Below are 16,708 nucleotides of genomic sequence, written 5' to 3' on the forward strand. Positions count from 1 at the left end.
CCCAGATGCAGACAAGTGGTGTCCTTCATGTAACGCTGCATGTGGCTAACGTTCACCCACAATACAGATAAACCACCGTACAATTCAGTTATTACAGAGCTAAGCAGAATATGTGCACACATTCTTCTTCAGTGGTTTCTCAATACAAACAGAAAAAGCTATATTTCACAGAATACAAGCACTTTCTTAATATTAAGCTTTTAGCTTCTCTACTGAGAATGCCAAATGTCATAAATCAAGAAAAGATGTGAAGCAGCTTGACAAGGTCATACAAGAGGCCTGTGAGAAAAAGCCCTGGCTGGGAGGACATCCCAGGGAGGAGAATCCATGTCCATTTGCTCGGCATGCCACTCATGCACGTGGGTGCAAGGGTGAAAGGTGGAAAGATACGCTTGTTTTATGCCTACTTTGGACAGAGTCAGTTTAAGGAATCAAAATAACTTGGAAGTCCTCAAAATACTCAGCGTATTCTAAAGGAGATGGGAAAAGTGCTCTCCAAATCGCTTTGGGGAGAGCAGAGGTATATATAGTTAAGTATCATTTTAGATCAGACAGGGATTTGAAGGCAAGCTGCAAACAAAACTGCAACCTTGATCTCACTGTTCGTTTTACTTAGGCCAAAGATGAATACAAAAGCCCAACAAAACCCATCAGTCCCTGGGCACAGCTCAAGCAGCCTATTGTTCCGAGAAGACTTATCAATCACTACAGACAACCCTCTCTGATCAGGTCACAAGATTGAAGGCTTTACTTTATTATTCCCTCACACCACCACCTAGCAAAGCAGCAGCAGCATATCAGATCAGACAAAGGAACTGCTGCCCTTCAGCACAGACTCCTGAATAACTGCTCCCTGATGTGCACGTGTGTGTGATTTAGCTGTGCGCAGCAGGAATGCAAGAGTAACATGCCACGTGTGCCGTTACTTACTGAGTTTAAAGAGGCAACACAACCGAAAACAATCAGGGCATTCAGAAGTCAAGTTGGTCTTGTATCTCAAGTTTATTAAAACTTCATGACTACTTAATCCGGGATGTTGTAGCATTCCCAAGTACTATACACAGGCTGAAGAGCGCCAGAACTACTGCGTAGAGGCAAGAGATGATGGAAAGCTCAGTGAAAGCTAGCTCTCCACAGCTTGGTCCCAGCTCCAACATGCTGTCTCACCAGCATGCAGGCCTCAGGGCTTCTCTGCAGCAAGCTGGAGACCCTCCCTCAGCTTTCTAGTTCTGGGGCTACTACGCACCACAGTTTCCCAACCCTTTGCTACTCCAGTGCCACCGTGTTGTGATTAAAATGCTGGAACTGGCTCTTGAATTAAAAAAAAAAAAAAAAAAAACCAATCACCTGCAAGCAAAATAGCTGCAAAATCCATATTCATAAAGAATGTTTAAGGAATGTAGAAGCTTCTCCCCCTTTACCCACTGAAACATAACAGTTCTTGGTCCTTCCTACAAAACATGCTGTAATTTCTTTCTTTCCTGCAGAGCAGTCACTGTGCATGTGTCTACCACTGCATTACCTCAATATTTTTTTTTCGATAAGCACTTCTCTAACAAAAAGGAATTCACTCATACAAAGCAAACTGTATTGCTTCTGCAAAATTTCATTTGAGAATCCACAGTTAAAGTGCAGGACCCCTACAGCTACCAGTTCTGCAGTGTGATAGCTTCAGCATCCCTTGTGAGATGAAGCATGTCACCTTAATGCATCCTTAAGGTGAGAGAATGACCAAGCTGATTGGCTTCATCACCCTAAGGACACACAAAGTGACATACTTAATCTGATGAGAGACACCAAAGCACAGCCTCTTAATATTTTATGAGGCCTTTGGCTGTTTTTAATTTTAAAAACAGCAGCTCAATAAACAAAACAATGGAACGCTCCCTGTGGATGGCACAATGATAGGTGCACAGCAGCCCACTCATCTGAGGGATAACATGATATTCTACGCATCATCTCCATCCTCCTCCTCTCATCCATGCTGGAAGCCCCATACAGCGGGAGGTCTCAGGCTCTGCACACCAACAGGGACTTTGCTGTCTTTCACCAGGATGCAGCACATAGCAGGGGCAGCTTTGGAGCTGGTTTAGGACATCCAGCTTCCATACAGGACCTTAATCTGGACAAACAGGCTGATGTCCCCAAGCTGAGTAAGTAATTTTAATCAGAAAAAAAATTGCATTTTCTTCCCTACCTGCTCAGTTCTGGACCAAGACTACACTTAGAGACTTTCATGAAACATAAAATGCAAGTGTTCCACTGCATTACTACCACACACTTGCTTTAAGCTTACACGCTTCCTTACGTAGCCGCTACTGGCCACTGTCAGAGACAAGGTACTCAGCACAACAGATCTTTGCTCCTACTTATAACAATCATCTTTTATTCCCACTGCCATGAAGGCTTGCAAGACACAAGACCAGCAAGAAGACAGATGGAAGGAAAAGTCCAAGCATCAAGCTTAAATACAGACATAAGCATCCCCAAAAGGCCCACAGGATAGCCTTCAGCAGAGCCTGCTCTTTACTTCTTTGTTCCAAGTACATCCATCATCACTTATGAGAGCCTCAGAGACAAGACTTCAAAAATAAGTCAGAAAATCTCCCCATTCCTTTTCATTGGCATCCAGGGACTCATAGATGCCAGGACAAACTGCATTACTGCCGTCTCTTTAAATAGAGATAAATCTTGATGGAAGAGGACCTGCTTATACACCCAGAGAAAAAAAAGTTCCCAACCAAAGACAGGAAGTACATCAGAGACAAAAGCACGTTCATAAGCTCAATGGGAATGCACATACTGCTTTCACCATACACCACCACCACCTTGGGGCTCCTTCCTTCAAGCATTAATAATTGACAAGTCCTGGCCTCACCTCAACTTCACAGTCTATCCTTTACTCTGGAAGAAAAGATTCTGCAGAAATGAAAAGCATTATCCCAAGAAAAGGGATTATTTTGTCATTTGAGGACACTTGCATGGAAGAGCAGAGCTGATGGGCAGCTCCTGTGATCTTTCTGATTAAAGTGCTGCCTCAGGATATTACTCTCCCCCCCTAACATGAAACAGTCAATTATGCTGTGATATATTCATGTAATAAAGGCTTTTTCTTATAAAATATGTCAATCCAAGACTAGCAAACATTATACTTTTGCCTTGAAGTGACCTTACTTAGAACAAACATGAGAGATAAAACCAGTCCTAAATTAGTTAAACACTGACATCTGAGGAAGCAGAGAAGTGAGGGAGTAGAAGGGTGTTTTTACCAATCCCATCTCAGTACTTTAAAAGAAAAAAAAAAAAAAAAAAAGCAGAGGAGGCAGGTAGGGCAAGTTAAGGATGATAAGCCATTGCCATGAAGTGCTGTTTTACCTTTTCATTATTAATTTTATATACATGTACATATATACGTACACATACACACATAAAACTACACTCACCTACCACCTACAGCAACCTCTTCAGTTTAATGTGCTGTTGTACCTGTACAGCACAGAGTTCTGTTCATGGCATCAGACACAACGGTGTCTGATGATCATCACGATGACCAGCAAGAGACAATTCTTAGACCAGTCTCTTACACTAAGGAAGCTTACACCACATTAAAAAAAATATAATTACTAAAACAAGAGCTGCCTTTGTGGAGCACACATTCCTAGCCAGAACACCCCAGCTCTCACTTCTAAGCACAATCAGGATCACCCTGAAAATACGGACGGTCCAGCTATGCTTCTCCATAGCAATGCCCTGCCTCCAAGGGCCCAGTGCAAACGGGAGGACACCTGAAACAGCAATAACATTGGCAAGCAGCAGGGAAGGCTCCATAAATCTTAGAAAGCTATGAACACTACCACTGCTCACCATCCAGTTCGTTAGCAGGAGCAATCTCTAGAAATGCCACAGAGATCATTAAAGGTATCTTTATGAATACATGTACGCTGTCAGAGTCCCAAGTACAGAGCACCATCCCAGCATCCTAACTCCTGTCCAGTGAAGCAGAACAAAGTCTCTGCCCTGCAAAAATAGCAAGATAAAGTCTCTGCCCCCTTCTCAAGTAATCGGCAGTGAGCTTTACATTTAATGCAAGGACGCCTTAAATTGTTTTATGGAAAAAAATATTTGCATTTTTTGATACATCTATGGGACTTCCTCATACTCTCTATTTAGCAGAGACATCTGTTACTCAGTACATATATTTTTCATATAAGTCCCACCCTCCAAATCCTTTCTATTGGTTGTCACTAATGAAGCTTTGTGTGCAAAAACAAGTGCATTCTGCCCCCATTAGGAAGCCAATTACAGCAGGAAAAACAAGCAATTAACAAGGTGTAAAATAAACATCCTGCCACCTGCCTTTTAATAGCAACCCCACGTCAGATAAGTCACAGTCTCAGCACAGCTTTCAGAACTGGCAACTGATATTACATATGTATTTATGCAGCAGCTGCTCTTCATTGCAACAAATATTACAGGCTTACCAGATAAGGTCAGCATATTTCAAAAAAATATATAGCAAGTATTAAACCCTGCTTTGGGGCCCCGAATGTTGCTTTTAATGAAATCAGCAGCATCAGGCTTGTCTGGTATTACAGCGAAGCTGCAGTCACATCCCCAGCTTAGAGAGATTTCTCTTCATTTCTACTTGCTTAGCAGCTTCTGTATTTGTTTCACTAAATCCAGGGGCCTGAGAAGCTGTTAAAACAGCATGCAGGGCAACTAAACAATGCAAAGCTCTGCACAGCAGACAAGTCTTTCCTCCTTCCATCATCTCTGCCTCTCCTTCTTGGCTTTCTCCACCTCCCCACCGTCATATATAAAGCTATATCCAATTGCAGGCAGGGGAGTAGGGCACATAATGGGGCAGAAAGCCACCCACTCAAAAAATCAAGGGGAAAACAAATCAAGATTCCAGCTCAGTCTTTGCTCCTTGAGCCCACAAGCTTTAAAGGAAAAGGAGGAAGTCCTTCCAAAGTCACACTAGCTAGCTCCAGGGGGAGCCACTTTTCTTTCCCTTTTGTAGAACAGGATGAATGACACACTTCTGAGTAGTTAACTAGGACTAGAAAAAGCCCAACAGTAAATTTGTAGGATTTAATAGACCTGGAACAGAGAATGTGCGCGAGAAAACAGCAGCCAAGCTTCATCTCGCATGTTTGGTTTTTTGTTGGTTTTGGTTTTTTTCTCATCTTCCCCTCTTGCTCTGGCTCTCTGCTACTACATATTTACTCATTAAGTTTTCCATGTCACATTTCAGTTCCTGACTAATGTCCTATTTAATCACTCATCACAAGATTCATGCAGGTCTTTTTCTCTTAGGGTTCTCTAGCTTTTTAAGATCCAAGGAGTACAACAGTGAATATGGTACCACTAACTTTAGCAATCATGTACAGGATTCTGAGGTGTTAGTCAGAGGAAAGCTAAAACTGGTAACATTCCTTCTCTGAATGACCACAGGAAGCAACAGGAAACAGAACTTTTAACTCCAAACAGAGCCAACAGGGCTATCCACGGGTCTATAGAAGGTTGCAAGTCATCATCAATAGTACTAAAACAATCCTTCACTGAAAAGTTCTTCTAAGAAGTCCTGAATTTAAATAACAGTTCACTACCCTTGAAAACACCTGCTACCTAATTGGCAAATCACATCTTAGAAGCCTCAAGTCTTCAGTTCTGGTGATTATCTACATGTATGCAGAAACAAAGTCAGAAGGGGAACAACCACAGAAGGGGAAAAGCTGTGAAGTCTCCAGACCCATGAGGGTGCACACCTAAACTTGACCTACTGCAACCCACAAAAGTAAAAATAAAAACTTTAAAAAAAAATTTCTCAGCCACCAGTTTCCCACACTACCAGTACGAGTGCACAGATCCCACAACTCCTTCCTACAGCCCTAATTACAGGGAGAAGGTCACAAAAGACACAATCTGCCAACGTGAGCTGCAGGAGGTCATATGGCCACTCAAGCTACAGAAGTATTTTAAGAGTAGTTCAGTCAGTCAGGTCACTTAATTGACTTTTTGGGTTTGTTTTTTAAACAAGCAGTAATATTTTCCCTTACATTTTGTGGATGGGAGAACAGGAACCAGGATTTACTCCTTAGTCACCAGTTTAGGATTTCAGTACTCATCACTAGCAACGCCATGGAGCTGCCATGCCCAGCTGCATTTTGTAGGTCTAAATCCACAAAAAAAAATGCCAAGAACAAGCCTCAACCCAGTAGTGACAGTGGGACAGAATACTGTCAGCTTTCAAACATTGTTCAGATCACAGGAAGAAGTCCCATACTGCATTAACCAAGAAGTCCGATATATTATCTGCAATGCCCCACAACAAAGCCTCACAGGGCAGAAGCTGCTCCAGAAGCACATCACAAAAGCAGTCCAGAGTTCTCAAACTTATTTCAACTCAGTTATTTCTAGGGAAGGCTCTTCTGCTCAATGCTGAGGAGTGTTTCAATGGATTACCAGGCCTCCGGAGGCCCAAAGAATCAGCAGTTTGGAGACTGCTGCTTGTTGAAGGTGCCCAGAGATCAGAAATGGGATGAGAACCTACTGCAAGGAAAGACCTATGCAGTTCTAGGATTAGTTCTAGGAGAGAAGGTCTCTGATTCTTGCAATTATTCTTCAGAAGGATGCTTAAAGAGATCTAATTCTTCCAGTTCTCATCCCTCTTCAGATGAGTGGTTAGAGACTACATTTGACTAAATACTAAACTGCAACAGCTGAGCGTCAGCAGTACCCAGCTCACCTGAAAAAGAGGAGTTGAAAGGTGGCATGCCACAAATGAAGGCTCACTTGGCACGGCCACCCTAATCAGCAGGAGCTACAGCCCATGAAATGCTGACTGATGCCTAATAGTCACATGTGTGCACATCCCCTCCAACTCTTTTAAACAGACTTCTGTGGTTTGGCAAACGGTCAGATTAAGCAGAGGATACATGAAGCTGAGCAGAGAATGTTCTCAGTATGTAGCAATCTCTCCAGGTCACAGATCATAAAAATCCCTACACTTTCTAGGATCAAAGACGCTAGAGCCATAAAAGACATATTAGTTCATTAAGCCCATCACCCAGCCAAAGCAGGTTATCCAGAAAAGACATAACAAAGTTAAAGTAATACTGTGAGAACAAGCAGAGTAAACTCTTCTTTGGAAAAAAAAAGATGCTAACCAAAGTCAGATATGAGAACTACGTCTGAAAGTTAAAATTCAGTTCTGTTTTTAAGAAATAAGCAAGCACATTTCCACAAGTCAGCTTTAAGACGCTAACCTACATATAATGATGTGGGTCTGCCACGGAGCCCCTGTGACAGCCCCTCTTTCTCACTCCCAATTGCAAATTTCCATCTCCAAACACAAATGCCTTTCACTGCACAGCTCAGTAAGAAAATTACTTTGGAGCCCTGCTGCTGAAAATGCATCAAAACAAAATCTCCGAATTCTCAACTCCAAGAAAAAAAGAAATCAAAGGAGAAAAAGAAAAGACACAGTTTGGCTCCCGCTGGCCTACAATAACAATAATGATCATAATCTAGAGATCACAGGAGGTTCCTCTGGCCCTCCATGCCAAGTCAATTCACTCCGTTAACAACTGCGTATAATTGTCCCTGGGACTGTCTTTTCACTAGCAATCAGAACTGTAAAAATGCTTTCAAACAACCTCAAACATTTGTTAAAACAAAACTATTTGCTCTTTTACGGTTCAAGTTAGGTCTGGCATTTCTGTACAGAGGGTCAATAATCCAGTCGTTCAAAAAATAGTCACGAAAGACGTATTAACATAAGCTGTGCATTAAGACACAATTATTTATATGCCTGACAGTAATGGCTCTGCGCTGCGCACTGTATCAACTCACAGATACTTCAGCAGGAAAATAAAACACTTTTGGAGAATTTCTGCTCTGCCCAAGGACAATTAGCATAACGCTAACGCTGCAGCAAGAGAACACTAAGGGCTGACAGCGTTCAGACTAATGCTTCATCCCTCCAGAACAGCGGGGTCTGTCCCTAAAGTTTGTAGCCATCACAGCACGCTTCCCTTTGCTAAGCGCACACAGTCTGTGCCTAATGCTTCCCCAATCCTTAGATTAATGAAATACAAGTAAACAGCTCCAAGATGAATTATCCCCTGCTACCAAAGCTCCACGGCTTGGGACACTCGATAAAAATCGGTGGCCTCGCCTGCAACCAGCCACTGCTTCCCGAGCAAGGGGAACTTCCCTTTTCCCTCAGACTCCGGGGAGAACGCTCCCGCTCCCGCAGGCTGCCTGGGGGCTCCGAACGGGAGGCAGTACCTCAGGGGCAGCGCCTGCCTCTGTCGAACCGCTTCGGTTTTGGTTTAGCCGTGCTCAGGTCACGGCAAGACGTTAGAAGTCAACGGGGACAGAGTCCAACCTGACCCCAGAGTTTAAAAACTCTCGGCAAACCCGCGGCCGCGATCGCGCCCATAACTCGACGGGGGACTCGAGGGCGGGTTTGCCTTCAAAGCAATAAACACTGCCCGGGCTGCGCAGAGCCACGGGGAAGAAAAAAAAAAAAAAAAAAAAACAAAAAGAAAAAAAAAAAAACAAAAAAAAAACCACCACGATAATCCCTCGGGACGGGCGGCGGGAAAGCGGAGCGGGTTAGAAACCCGGGCGGCGGCCGCTCCTGCCTTCTCCCGCCTGAGGAAGCGGGGGGGAAAAATAAATAAATAAACTAAAAATAAAAAGGAGAAAGAACCCCAAAAGGAGCTGCGGCGCCCCGATCCCAGAGACGCGGGCACGGCGAGGAGGGACGCCGCAAGGGACCCCCGACGAGGGGGTCCCAACCGCCGCCAGCCGGCCGTTGAGGGGGGTCCCAACCGCCGCCGCCTTCCCCCAATCCGGATCCCCTCACGCCCTCCCCTGGCCGGCCGCCCCTGCCCGTGAGGGAGAGGGAGCGGACCGGCGGGGGGGCTGCCGCGGGGTACCCCGACCCCGTCCCACAGCCCTGCCCGCCGGGGTCCCCGTGGCGCCCGCCGCCCCCCTCCACCGGCCAGGGCTTGGCGGGTGCCGGGCTGCAGCCACCAGTTGCGCTTCCCGGCCGGGACGGCGCCGGTACCTCAGCCAGGATGGGATGAGAAGTCTCGTCGCCGCAAGAGCCCTCTCGCAATGCAACAAGTGCCCACCCACCCGGGAACGAGGAGCTGAAGGAGGAGCAGGGGCGGGCGCCGTCCCCGCTCGTTCGCTCCGCCGGTGCCGGTGCCGCCGCTCTGCGCTCCCGGCGCCCCAGCTGCCACTCAGCGCGCCACACGCGAAACGCGCAACCGAGCCCGCCCCGCGCGCGCACTCTCTTGAGCCGTCCGGGACGCCGTACGCTCGGCCGATACCATCCCGCTGCCCTGCGCGGGAACAGGGGGGCGCAGGATCGCTTCTCGCCGCGCCTGCCCGGCCCCCCGGCGGCGTCGCAACCGCGCCCTCCCCTGCCTCGCCACACTGGTAGCGCCCTGGCAGCCGCTGCGGGCGCGCGGAGGAATCGTTGCGGTAGGAGTTCTCTCACGGGGCCGTGGTCCCCTTGCGGGCGGGTCGGGGGCTTCCTCGCCGCCGTAGGGTTGGGTTCGCGGGGGAAGGGGGACCGGTCTCCTCCGAGGAGGCCCAGCGCGGCGATCGAGGCCTCAGCCTCGGGGTCTACGACCGCCTCTAACGCCAGCTCTAGGCCTGTTTGTGCCGGCCGTTGGGCGGCGGTGGCCCGGGCGCCGGGTCTCGCTCCCGGCAGAGCACCGGGAGCCGGCCTGTTCGGAACTGTCTCGCGTGGGAGGTGCTGCGGGCCCGGCGGCCGGTGGGGAACCGCGACCTAGGCCGCCTTGCGCCGCTGTAATTCGGCACCGCCGTGACGCGGCCTCTTCTCCACTGTCGCGTAGTCAGTTGAGCTGCCGCTTGAGACTTGTACAAGTTCTGAACTTCCTTTCTTATATTTGAATGTGGTATGTAGTCTTTTTGCGGAGGTGTGAAACTGTATTTTTTAATGTTACAGGTACTGTGCAAAAATGATCATCCCAGTCCGATGTTTCACGTGTGGCAAAATAGTTGGAAACAAGTGGGAAGCCTACCTTGGCCTTCTGCAAGCAGAATACACAGAAGGGTGGGTATTACTTCTGCGCGTTCTCTGACTCCGATTTTTTATGAGATTGCACAGTGCGTAGGATACATAAGTGCAGATTCATTTTTCCCTGTTTAACCAAGGGTTAGAAATTTTAACAGGTAAGAAAGTACTCATTTCTGTACTGACTCTTTCTGGGTAGTAGTACAGAAGTTGCCAAGTCGTAGCTGTCATACCCAGACAGTCTTAAATATTTAACTAGGTTTGGAACAGGAAGGAAAGAAACAAGCAGAACAGTTAATTTTGGGAGCGATGTGTGTTTTTTTTTTAAAGGGGAGAGAAAGAAGTTACAAGTGTAAGAAGTAAGTAACATTGTTAAAAATGAATTGCAAACCTTATTTGAAAGTACCGGTTTGTTGCCGGGAAGGGAAAGTTTAACTTCTTTAAATACCTGACTGATAGTCCAAACAATTCTGTTTTAAGAAGTCTATGCATGCTTTGCATAGCCAGAATTGTCTTTCAATAGTTCAAGGAGGGTCTAGCTGTGGTGGAACTACTTCAGAAGGGTTTGAGAAGGTAACTCTTGAGAAGTATTTACGTTGTCATAAAGTTTAAGTGTGACGGAATCTTTGCAATTCAAAGGAGCGGGGAAAAAAAAAAGTTGGAGGTTTCAGAGACTTCCTGAAGTGATGTTGAAAATGTTAAGTAGAATGAAAAGAGTATTTGCTTTGCAAATAGCGTTACTAATAGGTTTTTTAACGAACTTATGTCTATGAACTCTCAGAATAATGTATATTAACAACACAGATTTCACTGCCTTTTCTCTAAAGTACGTCTGAAAATGTTCTTGTGGTTTAGGATACTATTTTGTTAAATGTTAAACAGTGGAGCACAGAACAAGTAAGGAAGGAAAGTTTTGTGGTTTGTTGTTTTTTTTTTTCCTTCTTTAGCCTCATCTAAACTGGTAGGAAGTTGTGATTAATCTCTGTGCTTCTCAGTGCTTCATGTGGAGTTTGCAGGGGGAAGAGGTCCTGTCATCGTCGTCCCCCCCCCATTTATCAGTTTCATTGAAAACCATCCAGTGAAAATCATTCAGCTCCTCTCCTAAATCTCATTACTTCTGTGAGTGGCCTTTAGAGAATGCACTTACATCCCAGAACCTGTCTAATGTAGCTGAGTGGAGTATTGCAGTTGCTAAACTAAAGGTATTTGGAAAGTTCCTACCAAAATTTTTTGCCAAATTTATGGCATTAAAAGCATTAAAATAGTATAGGCTAATCAGTTCTCACTAATACTGAAATTTATCAGAGCTATTCTGGTAGCATTTCTGACTTATTTTCCAAGTATTACATTTCAGTATTTTTTTTGTCTTCAATATTTCTGTGCTTTAATATGGGACAGGAAGATGTATGTTGTTATTAATAAACACTCACTGGAAAACAATTGCTGCAATCACTGGTGTGATTCTGGGATGCCTATACAAACTAATGCAGTAAGATCAGAAGCAGTTTACAGATATCGAAGACTTAAAATCTTACAGTGCAGTGTCAGAATCGCTATTAATGGTGGCTTAAGAAATGCATGGACAAAATGGAAGAAATAAACTTGCTTAAACAATTTGTGGTTAAAAAAAACTTCTGTCTGTCCCTTAAAATTGCTCTCTTCCTACAAGATCTTGGAAGCTAGAGGAAAAGGGAAATAAAACTGAAGTTGTTTTAGCTGAAATGTATAGTATGACTTCTAAAGTTGTGCTTAATGTTAGTATTTTGCATCTCTGATAGCTGCATTTGAAAGTTCAGAACTTTCCAGACAGCTCTTAAAACTTACGTATCAACAGACATCAGATGCTTTTGTTGTCAAGTGTTTTGGAAAGTTGGAAAGTTTAGATATTATGTGTTATTATTTTTAAAAATACACTGTTCATATACTTCTCTTAAATGACTTCTGCAAGTGCTAGTCCTAAAATGAATAGCCCTGCTATTTAAGCCCTTGAAGAACTGTTAATAGGTACAAAGACTAATTGACATAATGAGAGAAGCTGCTGGAGTTTGACTCCATGCAGTTAGACTGTACTGCTTGGAGCCAAAGAATCTTTTACCATGGTCCAGCTGATGCAGAGGCTTTCTTTCAGTCATTTGTACTTCAGAAAAGTATCTATCAGCCTCTTCCCACAGGAGAATGACAGGTCTCAGGAAGTTACATTTGTTTTAAGCAAATGCTGGATCGTTGCACTGCATCATATAGATCTGAAGACGTGAGTTCAGTCGTATTTCCAGAGTGTCGAGTTCTGAAGGAGTATCAGACTGGCTTTATGATTAGCAGGTTGGTGCTGAAGAGCTTGGATAGCATCACTTATCTTTAAGAGGTCTGGTAGTGATACCCATTGAAGGCACATGCAGTGGCTCAGGCTAGGATGACTCATACATTCTCTATCCAGCCGTAAGAATCTGAAGCAGTCACTCAGAAGGAATTAAGTGGAAAGACTGTAAAACACAAACTTCTTGTTGAGCAGTCTGCACATCCTTATTTGTATATCTGTGGGGAACAGGTGGTATAACTGAATGCCACCTCTATGGGAACTGGAAAGGATTTTAGCCTTCCTCAGAATTAGCATCCCATCCATGTGTGGGTTAGTTTGCATTTTTAGTTATTTTAGTTTCTATGTATCTGTCACCCTTTTAACACAGCTTAGATGACACATCTCGTGAAGTAGGCAAGTATCATCTTCAGCTATACAGAAATATCATGTTACAACAGTGCTTAGAGATGCTAACAATAGCATGGATAACAATGCTTAGAGATGCTCTTCCTTATTCCTGTGTCAGGAGACTGTCTAGTGCCTTCGTGCTGCCTTTTACCATACAACTAGCAGGAGCTGTAGCCAGCACAGGTAATTATGGACTGTCCAGGACTTTAAGAGGAGTGGAAATGACTTCCCATGTGTTCCTGATATATATTCACACCTCTTGATTGATCAGATTTTTAAACAGATCAGCTCCTCTTTTCTACAGACTGGTGTTTGTTAAGGGAAGAGTGAGTTACTGTAACTAAATAACTGAGGTTAGAAATGTGCCCTATTTCAAGCCTCTTTCCAGCTGTGAAGACTAAAATTTTATTACAAAACCAAAATACTTGCATCTCACCTGACCTTGCTGTTTCATGACCAAATATGCCCTCAGGACTGTGGTAGTTCAGCAGAGGAAACTCGTAAGAGTTAGTCTGTTATGGTGCTGTTCCTATGGGACTGCTGCAGACTTGGCTCTGAAAGATCGGTAGTCGTCTCAGCTGGATGCCATCTTCAGCAGAAGATCGTGTGGTCTATGCAGGCCAGAGAACAGGCAAGCACCCTGTCAGCAGCAGTAAATGGAAAACATGAACAGCACATGCTAAATTTCTATTTCTTAGTTTGAACTGCAAACACGTTTTCCTCTATGACTAAGCTCAAAGTAATCAGTATGTTGCTTAGGAACACTTACAAGTGGTTCTGACTCACTTTATCCATCTTTTTTTTTTTTTTTTTTATTGTTGTTCGTTAATAGAGATGCCCTGGATGCCCTTGGTTTGAAGAGATACTGCTGCCGCAGAATGCTCCTAGCCCATGTGGATCTGATTGAGAAGCTTTTGAATTATGCACCTCTGGAGAAATGAGATGAAAAAAGCGCCATGCTGCAAGCCATGTGGAACCTATCTCTAATTCCAAACTTGAAACCGGACTTCAGGCAGTAAAGGATGAAAGCCACCTGTAGTGCAGCCACCGAGAGATGCTTACCTTCTGGAGAAAATACTGCCCCAAGCCACGAACCTCTTTCAAGCAAACAAAGGAAAGATGAAGTCCACTTAATCAAGATTTGGAGCTTCAATTAAAAGTTCAGATGTTTCTTTTTGAATCTGTGCTTGGAGTTGTTTTGTGAAGTTTTAGATGCTTCTGCCAGCAAATATAAGTGTTTGTTCATGTAGAAAAATTATTATATTTCGTAAAAAAATATTGAAATAAAGGTCTTTCCCTGTAGCCTTCCTACAGTCTCTGGATAGAGTTGTGTGTGCTTGAATCTTTCAGTTTGCTTGTGCTGGTTACTTTGAGGTTAGGAGTACTATGAAGTAATCAGTTCAGTGTTGTGCTGGGCAGGCAAGGGGGTTAGAAACAAAGGAGTGAAGCTCAGGGTCCCAGCAACAAGGAAAGGGGTAGGTGTTTTTGTTAAGAATGAGGCATTATGCCTGGAAGCTTTTGGAGCTAGCAGAGTGCACTTTCCACTGCAGTTAAAGTCAACTTGCGGTCTCTACTCCTGATTCTTATAAAACAGTGGGGCTGCTGCATTATAAAAACCAGTGAATCAGATGGTGCAGTGCCCTTCATTTAGGTAAAGAATGTATGAGTGTTCCCATGGAAAGCGCTGGATGTGAGAATCTACGCATGCTGGTGTGAACAGGATCAAAGTCTTGATCTTGCCAAGCACCTGCACCACTCTCTAGCTGGTACACATGCAAGCTTTCCACTTGTTAGTCATTTCATTGGCTTCACGTTGTGCTGTGCGTATGGTGTGGCAGTGCCTGGCCAAACAAAAGAGTCTGTGCTTTCCTGGTAGAACAAAACACTGAGAGGTCAGCTACACGTGCAGGGCTTGTGAAGGTCACCTATTCTGAGAGACAGGGCCTGACCCTGCCAGAAGGTCTGGCCTTCCTGTCATGCTATCGGCTTGAAAGCTGGGCCGTATTTCATGCTGTTCTCTGACATCCAGAAAATGCATCATTCTGGGTGGTGTGGGCACAGGCAGACACACCCACCTTACCTGAAAGTGAAGGAGGCCAATTCCTACATCTGTGCATGCTCAGGATTCTGTTTAAATGCAGCGTTAGCCCATATGCAAATGTAGGACAAATGGTTGTTACAGCAGCCTTGTAGAAAACAGGCTGGAACAGATGAGAATCCCTCGACGTGCAGTCTGCTATTCCTTCATACAGTTAAAATTTTGGCACTCGCATATTGGCTGCTGGGTAAGAAGTGTCTCTCTGGATGCTTTTCCGTAGTTGAAGAACTACAAAGAAGTTGGTTTGAACAAAACCTGGGTTTCCAGATATGGTAGTTATTTAATGTGCTTTCTGGGTCAAACTCATACACACAAACCTTAAAACTAGATTGTCTCACAAAATAAGCTTCAGGACAGCTTGCCTTTGGCTATCACCCCACCAATCTTTCCAATTGAACTTGCTTTTCAATTTAGTACAAGGCAATAATAGATGTTTCCCATATTCAGCAACTCTTCACTGAAGACATTTTAAAACCGTATACTTTAGCCTAATGCAACGAGAAGCAATTAATTCTAGCATTTGTTTCATAGCTGATGGGACATCTTATGTTCTGCATGCCTGCTGTATTAGCTAGCTAAATGCACTTTCAAAAAAAAAAAACCCCAAAAGATAAACCCTCACTTCTCTTTCAAGCTATTTTTTGAAAGGGACACTATGAAATACAGGATGACCTTTCCAAGCTGAACTCCTGTAGGACACTTTTTCCATGTTATAGCGGAGTGTTACACGGAGATGCGTGCCAGCTTGTTCAGAGAAAGATCAAAATGCCAAGCCCAGCGCTCGTTCCGTGAGCTGTACTGTGAAAGCGCAGCAGCGCAGGCTGGTACGTCTGGCAGAGGCAGCCGTGCATTATGCCGTGCGGAAAGCTGTCCCGCATCAATGCCAAGGAACTGGATTAGACAAGCCAACAGGACTTTGTTTCTATCTGTAAAAGCAATTTTCTAATCTAGTTTTCTGCTTTAGAATAACATGCTTCTTTTCAAAGCTGATGCCAAGTTGTCTGGTATGAAAAGTTATGGTTCTTAAATACTTATAATGAAGATGCAATTTGCAAAAACCAGAGCACACCTTATGCAAAAATTCAAAGGAAAAAGGAAAACCACCTTGGTTGCTCTCATTACTGTTTCTCAGACAGAAACCAGGGTACAGTGCAAGGCACGACAGTCTGATATCGCTCCATCAGAGAGATGTTGCACAAGGAGCAGCAAAAAAAACCCGAGTAGCAAGACTAAGTCACAGCAGGCATTAATATTAGCTCGTGGCACATGACAACCTATCTGCATCGCAGCTTTTCCTTGGAAGTTTGCAGGCACAGCATTGACCAAAAAAGCCGTCTCTCTCTGTAGTGTGGTGAAGCAAATGGTTTATCGTGTTGATATGAAAGGTTGTCTCAAGAGTTTTGTCCTTGGGAGGGTTCGGAGCAGAAGCAGAGCTTAAATCTTGTTCTGTGAAGAGTCAGTGAGTTTTTCAATGGGTTTCTACAAATCCTAGCTTCCATCCCTGCTCGCTGGTAACTAGGAAAGTAATTCGCTTTTCACTGTCACTTCTCCAGTGCTTGCTTCTGCATCTGTTAATAACATAAGCTTATTGGATCTGCTTTCTAACCTGCCAAATCCCTTTGAGAAGAGCCATTAAATATACTCACAACAACTGTACTTTTTAAAGCCAATGTAAAAGAGGTGTATGCATAGAAAAAAAAAAAAAGAGGCTTATTTTTCTCTGAGTCTTAATAAAAAGGAGCCCCTAGCAGCATCAAGAGATAGGCAGAAGTGGCAAAAAAAAAGAGGAATTGTATTGAATATGCAGCCCTTAATTACACGCAGAAATCTGTCAATTGCAAGA

General features: G+C 44.3%; 2 protein-coding genes across 4 annotated transcripts in view; one reads left to right on the top strand and one right to left on the bottom strand.

Moving 5' to 3' along the window:
- Nucleotides 1–9,292, bottom strand: part of TSPAN4 (tetraspanin 4) — a 455,141-nt gene extending 445,849 nt beyond the window's left edge. The window contains exon 1 of one of the 3 annotated variants that reach the window (XM_086748154.1): nt 9,154–9,292. The gene's annotated coding sequence lies outside the window, so the exon portion shown is untranslated. Of the gene's footprint in view, nt 1–8,295; nt 8,313–9,082 lie in introns of those variants that run through there. The other 2 variants (XM_086748153.1, XM_086748157.1) reach the window with 2 other exon arrangements.
- Nucleotides 9,293–9,371: 79 nt separating this feature from the next.
- Nucleotides 9,372–14,069, top strand: POLR2L (RNA polymerase II, I and III subunit L). Its single transcript, XM_086748160.1, has 3 exons — nt 9,372–9,504; nt 9,995–10,102; nt 13,600–14,069. The coding sequence occupies exons 2-3, from the start codon at nt 10,008–10,010 to the stop codon at nt 13,706–13,708; spliced, it is 204 nt and encodes a 67-aa protein (XP_086604286.1). The 5' UTR covers nt 9,372–9,504; nt 9,995–10,007; the 3' UTR covers nt 13,709–14,069.
- Nucleotides 14,070–16,708: the final 2,639 nt, after the last annotated feature.

Source organism: Chlamydotis macqueenii, chromosome 5, assembly GCF_036417535.1.
Source record: "Chlamydotis macqueenii isolate bChlMac1 chromosome 5, bChlMac1.mat, whole genome shotgun sequence".
NCBI classification, from domain to species: Eukaryota; Metazoa; Chordata; class Aves; order Otidiformes; family Otididae; genus Chlamydotis; species Chlamydotis macqueenii.